At 44.8% G+C, this 18,700-nt stretch overlaps 1 protein-coding gene across 16 annotated transcripts in view; it reads left to right on the top strand.

The window, feature by feature from the left end:
- Window positions 1-18,700, top strand: part of LOC106577074 (regulating synaptic membrane exocytosis protein 1) — a 71,291-nt gene that overhangs the window by 1,004 nt on the left and 51,587 nt on the right. For all 16 annotated transcript variants that reach the window (XM_045700822.1, XM_045700835.1, XM_045700825.1 and 13 more), the window contains exons 2-4: window positions 3,250-3,324; window positions 15,738-15,957; window positions 17,422-17,433. In XM_045700822.1, coding sequence (XP_045556778.1) covers window positions 3,250-3,324; window positions 15,738-15,957; window positions 17,422-17,433 — 307 coding nt within the window. The remainder of the gene's footprint in view (window positions 1-3,249; window positions 3,325-15,737; window positions 15,958-17,421; window positions 17,434-18,700) is intronic.

Raw genomic sequence — 18,700 nt, 5'->3', positions numbered from 1 at the left:
TGTTGCTTATTTCACTCTCAACCATCTATAGCCTACAATTTAGACTACAGAGAGTCAAGGATGACCTAACAAGATGTCCTAACATGATGTGAGTGAGGAGTGAGAGAGAGAGAGAGAGAGAGAGAGGGGGGGGGGGGCTTTGAGTAAGAGTGTGTTGGGTCAGGGCCGTCACAGGTGTAAGAGACGAAGAGGAGGAGACCGGAAGGGAGGGAGGAAGAGAGAGAGAGAAAAGGGGTGTGTCGTCTCCGAGACACACAGCAGCTTCACACTCCACTGTCTTTTAATACCCGGACACAAATAAACGAATATCAAACTAATTTCTTCTCAACCGCTCCCATTTCCCCCAATGCAATTATGTGTTCTGTCATATCCGAACAATTCTAAACCGCTTGCTATATAGGTTCTAGATAACCTATAGCCCAGGCTAGTATATTCCCAAGCACAGCTTCTGTATGCTACAGATAGGCTAACACCAGGCTGCGATTGCACAGCGTCATTCGACCGAGATTCTGTCATTTCTGCTTGTAAAATCAGTGAAACGGCATCTCTGACCCAGCGGTGTGTTTCCAGTGCTTGACTTGGGCAGGAGCTCACGGAACTGAGTACCAGCACCTCAACTGCTCTACTGCTTGAGCTCCTGTTCTTCTTCTAGAATATTAGCTCAGAAGTATTGTGGAGCTCCTGCACCTAAATATAAACACTACCGGCATCCAAAATGAGTACGGGCACCAATTTGAGTTGAAGTCAAGCACTGTGTGTTTCCATCCCATATCTCAACAGCTGTTTGCTTGTACGTTCGTTGCTTTGGTGACGGGGAGCGATTGAGTATCAGCCCAATGTAGGCCAGCGCCAGCACTCTCGCATCAGCCTACAGCAGCCCATCTTGACAGAAAGGCTACAGTAAATGCATGTAACCTAGTTTATGTGTTATTACAGTGGATGATGGTCGAAAACAGCCTGTGCTATTTTAGTATTTTCACACATAGAGCGCGAGCCAGTGTGGAATGAGCACGTCTGTTGTATTTGTCACGACAACAATTCTGAGGTTTATCATCGTGAGTTAAATTGAACCCTATCTGGGTAGCATATTGCTCCACGGATAGTCTGACAAACTGCAGCGAGGTGATATGACGTCAGACCACAGTCACTGCTATCGCATAGTCTTATATAGAATGAATAACTAGGCTCCCATGAGAAGCCCTTCTTCTCTGCTATTCACGTCTGTGTTCTATTTTAGGCTCCTTTTGCAGAGTGCTAGCCCTGCACTGAATCTGCAGATCGATTCATTGCATCTAAAGAAGGAATTGTCCAATGCATAAGTGGTCATGCATCATTTTCATAATTTTCATCATAGGCTATGCATCAAGACTATATTTCAGCTCTGCCTTATTGCTAGTCGGAGCACATAAGCTACTGTAGCTTGTGTGTGTGTGTGTGTGTATGCATGCTTGCATGGTGTGCTGTGTGATCTAAATTGGGACCTATGCTACAGTAGGCTATGTGCCCACACTCTAGCGATAAGGCAACGCTGAAAACAGCCTTGTGTAAGTCTTACATCCACAGAACTCACCTACGTGTATATCCTATAGGATCGTTTACTCTAATCACAACATCAGATCATGGTAGACCCAGGCTGGACTGATATGTCATCTAATCTAATTCTATGCTGTAAATACTTTTGATGAACCCACTAATGTGAGAAGCGGTGATGAAACCTGTAGACAGCCGTGTGGCCACAGTAGCCTAGTACGAACACACACACACACACACACACACACACACACACACACACACACACACACACACACACACACACACACACACACGCTGGAATTCAATCCAACCCGCCATATCAATGTTTACACAGTGCTTTTGTATTCATACTACAGTAACTGCCTGTGCATGTGCAGTGTGGGTGTATGTTCTGTATGCGGATACATTTTCCTGGATAGGTCACATAGTCAGAAAAAACCTGCTGGTTGTAAGAACACAGTGTGCTCCTCTGCTACTGTAACCTAAGAAGGAGGTTTTGCTTCTACATCAACCTTTTCACCCAATCGGTGTAATTGAAGTTGGGAGGTTTGAACAGCTATACTGGACAGTCAGACACCCATCTAATGACAGCTCAAACACAAGGTGTTGTTACAGATCTGTCCCCCCTTTCAGTTTTAGACAGAACACATCATGTTGTGGGGTTCTCTTAGTGTTTTCTCTGTGATCAAGATGATCAGAGGACCCATTGATGTGTATGTAACATTTATGAAGAAATATATATATCCGATTGTCATTTCGAGATAAAAGTGAAAAACATACTTTTGTATAATTATTTGATCAGAGATATTATTGTTTTCTAAGTCAAAGTTGTGTAGTTATAAAATATGGTGAATCACGTTTTTGTAATTGATTATCTACCTAGCAACTAATTTTCTCTATTCTGATCAATCAGACGTTGGTTAATTGTTGAAGAAGAACAGGAAGTAGTGGAGTAGATGGTCACATTCCCCTGCTCAGACGTTGCATTCATCAACCAATTGTTGTGTGCCACGTCATCGACTGTCAGATTGCTATAACATATGATGTGGTTAGCTGATAGTTACGATACCTATCCAGGCGCTGTAGGATCTGGCATGTGTCAGCAACACCTGGGCAGAGGAACACGCCTGATGTATTTCATGTTTATTTATTTTACCAGGTAAGTTGACTGAGAACACATTCTCATTTACAGCAACAGCCTGGGGAATAGTTACAGAGGAGAGGAGGGGGGATGAAAGAGCCAATTGGAAGCTGGGGATGATTAGGTGAACATGATGGTATGAGGACCAGAGTGGGAATAAAGCCATGACACCAGGGTTAACACCACTACTCTGACGATAAGTTCCATTGGGATCTTTTAGTGACCACAGAGAGTCAGGACACCCGTTTAACGTCCCATCCGAAAGACAGCACTACACAGGGCAATGTCCCCAATCACTGCCCTGGGATCTTCTGCTCAGAGGTTCCATGCATCAACCAATGGTCGCGTGGCACGTCATTGACTGTGCAGTCGGCCACCAGATTGCTATAACATATCTGGTTAGCTGATACGTTAAATACCTATCCAGGCGTTGTAAGATCTGGCAGGCGTCAGCAACTGTGTAAATGTCTAAATCGAGTCATACGAGTCATACGTCCACCTTCTAAAAGAACCCTCATTTTTAACATCATTTTCTGACAAAATTCCAACAACACTGTCCCTCTTGTGTGTTTCAGGGAGGAGAAGCCCATCCAAGCAAGAACTGTGAACCTGGTTGGGCAGAAGAAGCCTCCTCAGCAAAACGATGTCCGGTAAAAACCATTATACAACCATATTTTGCTGTCTGTTATTTCTTTTAATGTTCAGTTATTCTAACATAGTCTTGGGGCGGTCAGAAGACCTGGGTTCGAACCCAGTCTGTCACATTGGTGGCTAAAGCTGGTTATGGGTCTTTGATGACAAGGTGGTCAAAAGGGAGCGAAATGTAACGGATGAGATGGTGAACTTAACTATCTTCACGTAATGAGTAACTTTGTCTTAGACCAGAGGGATATACTACGATTGAAGCTTCTGTTAGCTTCACGTTCCAGCTCAGGCTTCATCCATACTATGACGGTGAATATTACTCGTCTGCCTGCCGCTAACTCTAGCAGGCTTGTAACGGCGTATTCATGTCACCTGTGGCTAGTCGAATGCCAAACTTCATTGAGACCATGCTGAAACATCAATCTATGGGAGAGTCAGAACTCTTCATTGAGACCATGCTGAAACATCAATCTATGGGAGAGTCAGAACTCTTCATTGAGACCATGCTGAAACATCAATCTATGGGAGAGTCAGAACTCTTCATTGAGACCATGCTGAAACATCAATCTATGGGAGAGTCAGAACTCTTCATTGAGACCATGCTGAAACATCAATCTATGGGAGAGTCAGAACTCTTCATTGAGACCATGCTGAAACATCAATCTATGGGAGAGTCAGTGTCGCGTTTTCATTTGTGCCGAAATCTAAATGAAAGAAAAGTTATCTTGCAAATTCAGCAGGCTAATGTGTGAAACGGGCTTGTTGGAGTGCCGTGTTTATTTTATTATTTATCATTGATGGCGTCTTTGGTGTGCTTTTCAATGCACAAGCATCTTTTCTCCCACATTCCTATTGTTAAAATAGTTGTATTTGTCATACACAGGTTTTACTGTGCTTAAAGTTTGAAATGCATTCTGTCATTACTAAATGTATAATGGTGCTACACACAAAAAATGAAGGGGATGATGCTTGTGCATTGAAGGGGATGATGACGCAATCTTTGCGAGAGGGAGGGAATCTGATTTCATCCGTCCTCAACTCATGACTCAGACACTTTATTCAGAATAAATGTAGTAAGCCCTGAGTTAGCCTGCCCGGTAGCAGGTTAGATCTGAATGATTCGTTGCCATAGAAATGTACCTGCCTAAAAGGTGAGCCACTTTCGTGGTATCGGTTATCCCGAGTTGAACTCAGAGTTGACCAAAGTTACCACGCTAACTTCTCAAACCATGTACGTAGTATAGGGCTCTGAAGACTCGCGTTAGCTCCCAAGCTAATGTCAACCACAACATTCCACAACCCAGTGAGAAGATGGACATCACCTGTTAGTTAGCTCTTATGTGCTATTGGACCATCATTGAGTCTTTGACATGGGTTTGTGTTATGGATACGTGGTTAAGCGTGATGCCCCTAACGGCTAGTGCAGGGTCAGATATTCTGTATCCTCCTAATGGTCAGAAGGTTAGAATTTGGGTTTGGGTAATCTGAGCCCAGATGTCTAGTAAGGGACGACTTCCTATCACTCTGGCTCTGATGAGGAAAACAGCCAGTATTCACCCAGAGTGATAAGTATGTCATATTGAAGTACCGGTATGTCAACTATCAGTCCAACATCTAAGGCCCCTTTAACTGAGGTGAGTTTGAGGATGCAGTTGAGAATGTGTGCGTCTGTGTGTAATGTATGTTTAGCTGTTCTTGGGAGCGGGAGCTGTGGTCAGTACTTTAGGCTTATGTCTGTCATGGAGATTGTGTCTGCAGCACAATGAACCCGTTGTGTGTGTATGTACTGTAAGTCATTATTTCTATGTGGTCGTGCACGTTGACGTTTTGTGTGTGTGAGTGGTTGTTGCATGCGAGTGTGTGTGTGCTTCACGTGCACTTGTGCGTGTGTGTGTTTTGCGCAAGCATGCATGTGTGTGTGAGAGGTTGGATCAGAGAGCGGTGGGATTAAGGGGCAAATCAGCTGGATCACATCTGCTTCCCCGAGGAATCCCGGAATGTGGCCCAATTATGACATCATATCATGGAATCCCGGTCAGCAGGCCGGTCTGAACTTTATTTATGAATTACATTTACATTTACATTTTTGTCATTTAGCAGACGCTCTTATCCAGAGCGACTTACAGTAGTGAATGCATACATTTCATACATTTTTTTTGTCCGTACTGGTCCCCCGTGGGATTAAGATATTAATTAAGATATGCTTATCATATCTGGCCATTTCTCAAATGACATCATATCCCCTACATAATGCATGTTTGACCTTAGCCACTTTCCCTAGTCAAAAAGCAGTGAACTCTAAGTAGTTGTGTATCATTTGACATGCAGGCTATTATCTGTTTTTCTCTGATTCTAGATGAGCATAGATGTGGATCTGTGATATGAATTCAGGAAGCTCAAGTAATGGAAAGCATATTTCTGTAAAGGGTAGCGAAGTGAACTCAGAATGCATTAATGGTAGACCTACTCATCCTGTTGATAGAGGGAAACGTTTCCATCATTCTCAGTACATTAAAGAGATGACCCCTCAAAAGCCATGTCTTCCCCCTTGCCCACAGAGCAAAATAGGCTATGTATGACAACTTCTTAGAATTAGCATCACCTACCGCCATGTAACATTCTCACTAAAACTCATGTCAAACATGAGCAAATTCTCTAACTTTACTCTGAGTGTACAAAACTGCTCTTTCCATGACATAGACTGACCAGGTGAATCCAGGTGAAAGCTATGATCCCTTATTGATGTCACTTGTTGAATCCACTTCAATCAGTATAGATGAAGGGGAGGAGACAGGTTAAAGAAGGATTTTTAAGCCTTTAGACAATCGAGAAATTGTGTATGTGTGCCATTCAGAGGGTGAATGGGTAAGACAAAATATTTAAGTGCCTTTGAAAGGGGTATGGCAGTAGTGTGTCAAGAACTACAACACTGCTGGGTTTTTCACACTCAACAGTTTCCCGTGTGTATCAAGAATGGTCCCCCACCCAAAGGACATCCAGCCAACTTGAAACAACTGTGGGAATCATTGGAGTCAGCATGGGCCAGCATCCCTGTGGAACGCTTTCAGCACATTGTAAAGTCCATACCCCGACAAATTGAGGCTGTTCCTAGGGCTAAGGGTTTGAGGGGAGGGGAGGGGGGTGCAACTCAGTATTAGGAAGGTATTCCTAATATTTTGTACACTCAAATTAAATCAAATTGTATTAGTCACATGCGCCGAATACAACAGGTGTAGACCTTACAGTGAAATGCTTACTTACGAGCCCCTAACCAACAATGCAGTTTAAAGAAATACAGATAAGAAATAAAAGTAACAAGTAATTAAAGAGCAGCAGTAAAATAACAATAGCGAGACTGTATACAGGGGGGTACTGGTACAGAGTCAATGTGTGGGGAGGGGGGGCACCGGTTAGTTGAGGTAATATGTACATGTAGGTAGAGTTATTAAAGTGACTATGCATAGATGATAACAACAGAAGTAGCAGCGGTGTAAAAGGGGGGGGGGGGGGGGGCAATGCAATTAGTCTGGGTAGCCATTTGATTAGGTGTTCAGGAGTCTTATGGCTTGGGGGTAGAACCTATTTAGAAGCCTCTTGGACCTACTGTAGACTTGGCGCTCCGGTACCACTTGCCATGCGGTAGCAGAGAGAACAGTCTATGACTTGGGTGGCTGACACCACCTGGTATAGAGGTCCTGGATGGCAGGAAGCTTGGCCCCGGTGATGTACTGGGCCGTTCGCACTACCCTTGCGGTCGGAGGCTGAGCAGTTGCCATACCAGGCAGTGATGCAACCAGTCAGGATGCTCTCGATGGTGCAGCTGTAGAACCTTTTGAGGATCTGAGGACCCATGCCAAATCTTTTCAGTCGGGAATAGGTTTTGTCGTGCCCTCTTCACAACTGTCTTGGTGTGCTTGGACCAGTGTATATTTACCATACAGAGCTTACATTACTCTCCCCTCTATGACAGGGATGTATCTATAAGGCCTAGCTTATGTCGCTGATATACCCCATTGAGCAGAGAGACCCCTGAGAGGACTAGGATACTAGCCAATCATAGAGCGCAGGAAGTGACTACCAGCCAATCTCAAAACCTCAGGAGGGGACTGCAGTGTTACTGGGCCATTGCCATGGCGCCAGGGTCAGGAGACTGCTATCCAATCACGTGTAGTTCCTGACTGCTTACTTCTATGTGTCTTCACAGGTGAAAGCATGGCTACTGTCCAGACAACTAGAGAAGCGCAGTTAGCACACAGCTAACTCAACACAGCCTAGCATGACTTATGTACGGTATCTTTCTGTAACTACAGGATATTGTTCCCTGTATGGTGTGAGGTTTGTGTGTGCGTGTGTGTGTGTGTGTGATTGTAGACGGTGTCCACCCTGCTAAAGGTAGAGCTCTGTACAACTGTGCCAAGCCATATGGAGCTCTGTCTGGGGAGCACACTACCCACTTAGCTCTGCTGTTGGCTTTGGTGCTCTCTCCATCTGTCTTCCTCATCTTTTCTCCCCATCTATCTATTTCTAGCGGCCAATCTCTTTCTCTATATCGTCCTCTTTATCTCCCTCCCTCTGTCTTTTATCTGTCTTCTAGACATCCTCAGGTATCTGGCTAATGACTATGCGTGCGCGTGGGCCTGGGCCTGCGTGTGTGTGTGTGACATTAGTGCTCTTTAAGCCTGTGACGGTGTGTAAGTAAGGAGGTGTGTTCTTGACAGAGCGGAATGTCTTCTCAAGTGGACTGACTCTTCCTCTTTTCTCTCTCCATCCCTCACTCTCTCTGCTAGTAAATGTTATTGTCTTGGAGCTGCAGGCTTGTTGAAGTCCCACTCGGTAATGAGGATAGGCCCTCCAGACCAGTCTAAGACACGTGAGCGGTCCTATTGAGGAGAAAGTAATGTCACTCCATGTACCCAAGGAGAGTTTGTGTAGCAGTCACTAATCAATGCAGTGCATGTGTCTTGACGTTGGTGTGTTGTGAATCAGAGTTGGTGAATCAGTACTGGCGAAGTGAACCTACTGTACATAACCACCAAGAAGGGCACCCAGTATAAGGTTGACTGAAGAGGGAGGCAGAGATGAGGAGAGGAAAGAGTGAGTGTGTGGTGGAGAGAAATGTGTGAGAGAGCAGCTGAGCTGAACAGAGAGATAAAAGGAAGAGAGAGACACATTGGAAAGATTCACCAAAAAAACAGCAAACTAGAATGCAATTTGGCCCTAAACAGAGAGTACACAGTGGCGGAATACCTGACCACTGTGACTGACCCAAACTTGAGGAAAGCTTTGACTATGTACAGACTCAGTGAGCATAGCCTTGCTATTGAGAAAGGCCGCCGTTGGCAGACTTGGCTCTCAAGAGAAGACAGGCTATGTGCACACTGCCCACAAAATGAGGTGGAAACTGAGCTGCACTTCCTAACCTCCTGCCAAATGTATGACCATATTAGAGACACATATTTCCCTCAGATTACACAGATCCACAAAGCATTAAAAAACAAACCCTATTTTGATAAACTCCCATATCTATTGGGTGAAATACCACAGTGTGCCATCAGAGCAGAAAGATTTGTGACCTGTTGCCACAAGAAAAGGGCAACCAGCGAAGAACAAACACCATTGTAAATAAACTCAGCAAAAAAAAGAAATGTCCCTTTTTCAGGACCCTGTCTTTCAAAGATAATTCGCAAACTCCGGGAACTTGCAGGTGCCTTGGTGGAAGAGTGGGGTAACATCTCACAGCAAGAACGGGCAAATCTGGTGCAGTCCATGAGGAGGAGATGCACTGCAGTACTTAATGCAGCTGGTGGCCACACCAGATACTGACTGTTCATTTTCATTTTGACCCCCCCCCCCCTTTGTTCAGGGACACATTATTTAATTTCTGTTAGTCACGTCTGTAATGCAGTCTGTGTGTAGCTGGTGTAGAGTAGTCAGGCGCAGGACAGCAGATATGAGTAAATAAACGTATTTTACTCAAAATAGACAAATACAATACAAAATAAGCGAGCCCACAATAAACGGACATAATACATAACAACAATCACTCACAAACAAACATGGGGGAACAGAGGGTTAAATAATGAACAAGTAATTGGGGGATTGAAACCAGGTGTGTAAGACAAAGACAAAACAAATGGAAAATGAAAAGTGGATCGGCGATGGCTAGTGTAGCTCCCTCCAGTAACCACGAGCACAACCTTTCCTTGATTTTAACTGGCGGCTTTATTCTGTAGTTTTAGTCAGAATTATCACCTTCCGTGAGAACTATAAAGTAAATGAAAATACAGTTAAGCACACTCTTACACCTTCTTGTCTTACGAGTGACTTATTAGCTTGGTATAACTCTGAAGTGCTTACATACATAAACAGTTTAGCTGGAGCTATAACAGTATCAGATTAAACACATGAATAAAGGAAAAATACCTAATTGGCTGCTTATTACAGAAGAGAGGAAATCAAAACTTCACACTTAATATTCCTGGCATGAATTCACGCTTCATCCTTAATTATTATAACGTTACCATCCTAACATACACACTTCAACCTTTACGAACTACACCCGAAGACATGAAACCTTAGCTAACACAGCGCCGGATTGCCTTCACTCCAAAGGTGTGTTGCTACGATAATGATCCCCGTTACAACAGTTATTAGCCACGTAGTTCCGCTTGTCTTATCATTTCCCCCGCATAGCGAACACGTAAACAAATCAAACAAAAAACAACGACATAGACTTACAGGTTAATTGTCAGTTACAGCTAGAAGGCTGGTGACGTCGACCGCCGAACGCAGCCCGAACAAGGAGAGGGACCGACTTCGGCTGAAGTCGTGACAATGTCTGCGGAACTTCAGTTTATGTCTCAGTTGTTGAATCTTGTTATGTTCATACAAATATTTACACATGTTAAGTTTGCTGAAAATAAACGCAGTTGACAGTGAGAGGACGTTTCTTTTTTTGCTGAGTTTAGTCCACTTGCTATGGCAATGTAAACATATGTTTCCCATGCCAATAAATCTCTTAAATTGAATTGAATTGAAAATGGTTGAAAGAACACAGTGTGCTCCTCTGCTATGGTAAGAAAATAATTAGGTTTTGCTTCTACATCCACCTTTTCACCCAATCGGTGTAATTGAATTTGGGAGGTTCGAAGGGGAAAATCTAACCATAGTTGAGGATTGTGCACACCAGAGGAGAGGGGGCGAAGGAGAGAGAGGTGGAGGCGGATGAGTGAGAGAGCTGAAGAAAGAGATGGATGGATGGTTGGAGAGGGGGAAGGTGACGCTATACACCACCCGGGCCACTCAGCATGGCGACAGATTTGCCGGAAGCAAAGGAGGGAGGGGGAAGTGCAGATCCTGCCAGGGAGAGAGAAAACCTAAGAGAGTGAGAGACAGAAAGAGAGACTGTGGCTTACTGTGTGCCGCTGATTCCATATGGTGGTGAGGTGCCGTCCAGAGCGGGAACAGACCAACCTGCCTAGCATAGGAACAGAGGAGAGTAATTTAGTGGGCTAAACCAACTATCTAACATAGAGCAAAGTGTTATTTTGTCTATTTGATATAAAATAAGTTGTCATAAGCTTCAATCCCCTCCCACCTAAACACACACGACCACACACGACCACACAAGACCACACACGACCACACACGTCTCTCCTTTATTCTAGCGCTACAGGGGACCAGTCACAAGGCTGGCACCCTTTACTGCTTTCCAATTTTGCAAATAGCAGGAGGAGGAAGAAACTTATTTTTTTTTTAAAGCTCGTCTATTATAGGACTGTGAATTTACAGAAATCAATCAGGTGGATGACTCCTCCTGTTTAGAAAGAGAGAGAGAGAGATTCATTTCTAAATGGCTGTGAAGTGATTCTCTCTCGCTCTTCTTTGACACTCACTCATTGTCTTTTGATTAATGTCCGCTTGCCTTTTGAATATCGATCTGAGATGAGAGGGTGAGTCACGAAGGGAACCCTTAGTCACTGCAGCTCTATCAGGTGGAGTGGGAGTGAGTTTATGAATGCTTATTAGTACAGATACAGAGTACCCATAGGTCTCATGGCTCAGTCGGCTAGCAACACCAGGGTTGTGGGTTGGATTCCTGCATGTGGTACATATATTGGACATGTGTGTGTGACCGGTGGGGTGCAAAATCTAGCCCTAGCCCCTGCTCCATAGCCACTCTAAATAATAATATAGATTAAGTTCATTGGCCACCTAACACACCTTCTATCCCTCGGGCTTGCCCACCAGGTCCATCTGGTTGGCTGATCAAGGGCGTGGTTGTGCCAGTGTATTTAAGCAGAGCGCTTCATTCCGTCTGGAGGTTTTTTTTTTGTCTTTTGAAAGATTGGCGTGCTTTTGGAGGACAAGAGCGGGGACAGTGATAGCCCAAATCCAAAGAGTCTTAAAGATGACTTTTGTAAGTATATTTTATGTAACAGCGGCAGTAAACATTATACTGAGTTCCGCTCTCCTCCTTGGGCACGCCAGCCTGAGTGAGTGCAAATTGGGGTTTATTCTCCACAAAATATTCAACTATTTAATAATTGAAGTTTCCAACATAGTCAGTTTCTTTCTATGGTCTGTGTTGAAAACAAATGCACAATGATACATTTCCAGGTTAAGCGCGCACAATTTCCATAGCAATCCCATCTTAATTCTCCCAAGTGTCCTATGTTGAGGTTTACATAATCAAATCCATTTCACACATTAAACAATCAGCAGGTCCACTGCACTCACTCAGGCTGGCGTGCCCAAGGAGGAGGAGAGTGGAACTCAGTATAACGTTTACCGGCGCTGTTACACACACACTATACTTACAAAATATTTGGGCTAGCACTGGCCCCACTCTCGTCCTCCAAAGGCACGCCAACCTTCCAAATAACAAAACAATCTCCCAAATGGAAGGAAGCGCTCTGCTTAAATACACACTGGCACAACCACGCCCTTGATTAGCCAACCAGACGCACCTGGTGGGCAAGACAGAGGGCTAAAAGGCACATTAGTGGCCACCGGTCACATATTAACTCAAAGTCGCTTTGAATAAAAGCATCTGATGAATGACTATATTGTTATTTAGAGTGGTTATAAGGAGTGTCTAGGGATAAGGGCTAGGGCTCGGGTTTTGTATTCAGCACTAAATACACTCACAGTTCCCCTCAGTGAGAAACTATAACCGGAAACCTCTCCCAGCTGGTAACATGAGATTCCATTACCCAGAATCCATTGCAATGGTGCCAGGACATGCTCATATATCCCCACTCTCCTATGGAGTGTGAAGGAATTTTGGGAGTGAGGTTCACTCCTCAGTCCTGAAACAGCACCTATCCTCTTGCACCTAGAGCACCTGTCAAACTCATTCCATGGAGGGCTGAGTGGCTGCGGGTGATCGTTCCTCCCTTGTACTTGGTTGATGAATGCAGGTCATTAATTAGTAAGGAACACCCCTCAACTAGTTGTCTAGGTCTTAAATGAAAGAAAAAAACAAGAACCAGCAGACACAAGGCCCTCCATGGAATGAGTTTGACACCCCTGGTCTATAGAGACATCGTGTAGATCAGAATAAATCATAATGAATTTGATGTGTAAAAACATTAGCTTGGCATTGTCCTTTGATTGACTTGGTACTAGGACTTTTCACCATATTGCACACGTGGGATGGGCTGTTTTTTGACTCAAGACACTGCCGGTATTGAGGACTTTAACATGAGCCATTGAGCAGCACAGCTCTATCATACGGGTGTCACACAGATTAGAGACCAACCGCACAGACCCATTGCTCCTCTGGGACATTGTGTGTGTGTGTGTGTGTGTGTGTGTGTGTGTGTGTGTGTGTGTGTGTGTGTGTGTGTGTGTGTGTGTGTGTGTGTGTGTGTGTGTGCTGGAGGATTTACAGCCAGCGCTGTATATGGGGGACCAGGGCCATCCTGCCAGGGCTTGATGAATGGGGGACGGCGTGTGTGCCGCAGGACGTTTGTCCTTGTTAGGTGACGCCACGCACCGTGGCTGAGACACGGCTGGCTTTTCAAATCATCTAGAGGACTCCTTTGACTCCTTCCCCCTCGATTGGAGGGGCCTGGGGAAATAATCGCTCTCCAATGCTCTGGATGAATAGCCACACCATTCACTGCTTTAGGTAGGAAGGTAGAGGGCCCTAACATGATCAGACCAAATTGAAACCTCCAATGTCAGTATGCCTGTAACGCTGTGTGTATTTATGGGTCTGCATTCCGTATTGTACAGTAGGCTTTGTTGTTGCTACTGTTGTCCTTGACTCTCAGCAAGCTTGTTAGTGCTGCATGGCGTAATTACTCTAGCAATTACTATATGGGATGCTTCATGCTAATGTTGTTTTCCCAGAGTGAATTGTTGGCCCTATTTGGACTTGGACAAATGTGCATTTCACAAAGGGTTTATTTATATTGGGCTCCCGAGTGGCGCAGCGGTCTAAGGCACTGCATCTCAGTGCAAGAGACGTCACTACAGTCCCTGGTTTGAATCCAAGCTGTATCACATCCGGCTTTGATTGGGAGTCCCATAGGGCGGCGCACAGCGTCGTCCGGGTGTAGCCGGGGTAGGCTGTTATTCTAAATAAGAATTTGTTCTTAACTGACTTGCCTAGTTAAATAAAGGTTAAAAAAAGAGAGAAAGTATTGAATGGTGTGACGCGAAGGGAAGTGTGTGTTTGTGCTGGTAGAAGTAAAGCTTGGGCTCACTTTGGTTTAACCTTGTTTCTCATTCATGAATCTCAGTGTTTTCTAGCTTTTCTTAATGAGCGCCTGTCTGACAGTCTCCCCTGAATCTTGAAAGCTGAGGGCTCTCTCAGATCTCCTCATAAATACATATTTCTCTCTCTCTATTTATCTCTCTTCCTCTCTCTCTGTTTACTCATGAAGATGTTTTTCATTTACCCCTCAAAAAAAAACATTCCACAACAATCTAGTAGAGATTTCAGTTTAAAGTTTTCCCATCTGAGAGAGTTCGCCAGAGTAGTTGAGTCGGCTGCAGTCCAATAGTTGAAGGTAGCATCCTTCCCTCATCTCCTTCCCTTAATTGATTGGTGAAAGGAATGTTATGAATCCTTGCTCTCACCTATTGAACTGCGTTCGAGCGGTGGTTTCCTCAGAGGGGAGTAAGGAAGGATACATTTCTAAATGATTCAAACAGGACCTATGTATTTGAACAGGGCCTGTGACAGTTTGACTTAGTGAGAGTCATGGAGCTCAGGATATGAACCCTGAGGAGACCTAACAGCAGGTGACCCAGGTCTGACCTTTAGCGCCAATCGGTACCGGAGATGAGTCTGGGGGCGCTGACAGGAAGATGGGATGGGATGGGGAGTGTTTTTGTCTTTGTGTGTGTGTGTGTGTGTGTGTGTGTGTGTGTGTATTTACAGGGATACGATACAGGGATGTCACCGTTGGTGGGATAGTCCTGGGAGGAGGATGTGTTTGTTTGTAGGTATGACAAGTGAACAGTTTATTTTGTGACACCAGTAGCGTACTGAAGAATGTGGATTTATAGCCTAAGGCCTTCTGGATGTTTGATGCAGTCAGTCAGTCTCTCGCTCTCTCCTGTCATTGTGGGAATTGTAGTTTTTAAGGCTGGTTTGATGGGGGAGGAGGCTACACCAATGACACCCTGTCTGTAAGTAAAGATAATGTATCTGACTCTACCTATAGTATTTGGATGTTACAGTATTTTGAAAGATACTATCTGCACTGTATGTGTTTGTGATGTAAATATGATCATGTGTTTATAATGTATTATGGATGAAGCTACAAACCTGTTATGAATTGATCTTGTCTATAAGCATTTATAACTGCACATTAACAGCGCTTGTACATGACTTAAGGCTACAGATGCATTCATAAAACATACATAGGTGTTAATATGTATTATGACACGTACTATAAGCATTCCTATAAGCGTTCCTCTCTCTCTCTCTCTCTCTCTCTCTCTCTACCAATCAGATGTCTCGACCTCTGAATGCTCGGCTATGAAAAGCCAACTGACATTTACTCCTGAGGTGCTGACCTGTTGCACCCTCTACAACCACTGTGATTATTATTATTTGACCCTGCTGGTCATCTATGAACGTTTGAACATCTTGAAGAACGATCTAGCCTTAATGGCCATGTACTCTTATAGTTTCCATCCGGCACAGCCAGAAGAGGAACGGCCACCCCTCAGAGCCTGGTTCCTCTCTAGGTTTCTTCCTAGGTTCCTGCCTTTCTAGGGAGTTTTTGCCACCGTGCTCCTACATCTGTGTTGCTTACTGTTTGGGGTTTTTGGCTGGGTTTCTGTATAGGCACTTTGTGACAACCCCTGTTGTAAAAAGGGTTTTAGAAATACATTTTGATTTGATTTGATTTGATTTAGCTAACTTTGTACCTTTCCTTCCTTCCTGTTTTCTCAGAGGTATCCAACAGCAGATGTCGAGCTACAGGGAGACGGTGCGGCGGGTGGGGGAGGAGACGCGCCGGCAGACCACCACGGGTCAGCACCGGGACGACGCTCCCACCTGTGGCATCTGCCACAAGACCAAGTTTGCTGACGGCTGTGGCAGCCTCTGCTCTTACTGCCAGACCAAGTTTTGTGCCCGCTGCGGAGGGAGGGTGTCCTTGCGCACCAACAGTGTAAGAGATACTTGTAGACACACACACACAAATACACACAAAAATGCCCCTGTTTACTCCACTTTCACTGACGGTGTGTAGTCTAAGCAGGGGCAAAGGTGTTTGTGCTCAGGTGGAGGAAATGTGCTGGGCCAGAATAGCTATTTGTGTGTGTGTGTGTGTGTGTGTGTGTGTGTGTGTGTGTGTGTGTGTGTGTGTGTGTGTGTGTGTGTGTGTGTGTGTGTGTGTGTGTGTGTGTGTGTGTGTGTATACGCTGCAGCAGTGCATGACCCAGGTAGAGGCTGGTAAAGGTTAATTGGGTATTAGACAGGGACTGGGGGCAGGGGGGGGTCTCTGTGTTCCACCCTGGGGGGTTGGGCAGCTACAGACATGTTGGGGTAGGGGTGGCCCCATGCAGGAAGCCCACCCAGCCACCCACAGTGTGATATTTAATGATCAACCCCCCCCCACACATACATATATGCATGCACTGACAGACACACACACACACACACACACACACACACACACACACACACACACACACACACACACACACACACACACACACACACACACACATTGGTTTTACTATACAAGTGGGGACAAAAACATTTATTATCATTCAAAATCCTATTTTCCCTAATCCCTAACCTTAACCCCAAATCCTAATCCTAACCCCTAACCCTAATTCTAATTGTAACCCTAACACTAAACCTAACCCCTAAGATTAAAATAGCATTTTTCCTTTTTTTTCTCGTTTTACTATCCTTGTGAGGACTTTTGGAACCCAAAAGGATAGTAAAGTTATACCACACACACACACACACACACACACACACACACACACACACACACACACACACACACACACACACACACACACACACACACACACACACACACACACACACACACACACACAAACTTATTAGGTAGCCCTAACGAGCACAGTGTGGAGAGGCCAGTGGGTGTGAGAGAGGAACGATAGTTGTGGAGAACTTGGAAACAGGGATTACCTACCTGTTGAGTCCCCCTGCCCCACCACCTCAACTCATAATCAATCAGTCCTGTTGAGTCCCCCTGCCCCACCACCTCAACTCATAATCAATCAGTCCGGTTGAGTCCCCCTGCCCCACCACCTCAACTCATAATCAATCAGTCCTGTTGAGTCCCCCTGCCCCACCACCTCAACTCATAATCAATCAGTCCTGTTGAGTCCCCCTGCCCCACCACCTCAACTCATAATCAATCAGTCCTGTTGAGTCCCCCTGCCCCACCACCTCAACTCATAATCAATCAGTCCTGCGCTGCTGTCAAGGAAGTTTGTGGATTACCTCATTTTGATTCGGATGAAAACACCTCTATCATCATAAGGTGTGTTCTCTCAAGCAGGTTTGGATGTGTCCTCATTTCACATTTTCAATCTCTCCCTCCCATCTCTTTTTCTTTTCCTCTCCTATGCCACCGGGATGCTTGCAACAGGAGGACAAAGTGGTGAGTTGTTTCTCTTTCTGTGAAGTCATAGTAGTTCAGTCAACTTCATTTGCAACCAGAACTTTTGCAGCATTTTACCAGCATCATAGGGGTCCAAGGTGTAAATGCAGGAATGTGACTCATCAATACCTTGAAGGGATCGTGCGAGATTTTGGCAGTCAAGCCCTTTTTCTACTTAGCCAGAGTCAAATGAATTAATGGATACCATATGTATGTCTCTGTGTGCAGTTTGAAGGAAATTGCTAACTAGTGTTAGCGCAAGCTAGGTGTACCTATAAACATCCAGTCATTGCTGGGGGGAAAAAGGGCTTACTTGCCAAAATCTTGCACTATTTCATTAAGATATGTAGCCAACAAAAAGGTGGAACCTCCTCGAGTGTCAACCAACAGTACTCCACTAACGCTCACTAGACCACAGAGTGTAACATTACATGCCATTAGGTATTACTCTGGACATGCCTTTTACACCGTACAGCACTCTTACAGTTATGTCCAGTTTCAAACCTTACATGACCTTCAGTTCCCTCAGTGGAGCTGCCAAACCATCACTTTGTTGGTATTTGGCTCAGTGGTGCTTTGGCCTTCCAACAGTTCTTGAGAGTAGTGTAGACACTAACCCCCCTACAGCACAGTACAACAGCACTAACTCTAATGAGGCTTTGGCAGTACAAGCTGTAACTGAGTAGCATGTGTAAGCCCTGTGTATGACCTGTGTAGCCCTATGTATCGACTACGTAGCCTGGAGTGTAGGTTGCGGGGACTCTGCATATTGTTTGTGTTGCCCCAATGTCTAACCTATGCTGCCCTCTGTATCTGTTTGAAGCCCCAGATGGGGTTTGAAAAAAGAGAAAGCTCCTACGTTAACACTATGTATGGCCTATGTATGTATGTAGTCACTGTTTATAGCCTGCGTAGTCTATATATGTTGTGGCTAATGATGAGCAGTGGCCATTATCTACAGCGGGTGTCTCCAATTACATTCTGCCGTGGGCCGATTTTTCCTTGAGTGGATGGTCAGTTGGCCGGAATTTAGTTCTACCTAATTCCTGGTGGTTTTACAGTGTCTTATGCCCAACATTGAACATAAAAAAAACATTTGGTGGATCTACAATGATGGCGGATCTCATGGTGAAATCTGTGTTTGTGCGTAAGCCAAGTGTTTCTCACAGAAAACGTTTTTTGAAGTCTGATTTATCTCCCAAGAGAGTATGCACTCTCTCCCCCTCCCCTCTCTTTCTCTTTCCTTCTCATTGTAACATCCTAGGCT

Source organism: Salmo salar, chromosome ssa18 (genome assembly GCF_905237065.1).
Source record: "Salmo salar chromosome ssa18, Ssal_v3.1, whole genome shotgun sequence".
Taxonomy (NCBI): Eukaryota; Metazoa; Chordata; class Actinopteri; order Salmoniformes; family Salmonidae; genus Salmo; species Salmo salar.
This window is presented reverse-complemented; position numbering and strand designations above follow the sequence as displayed.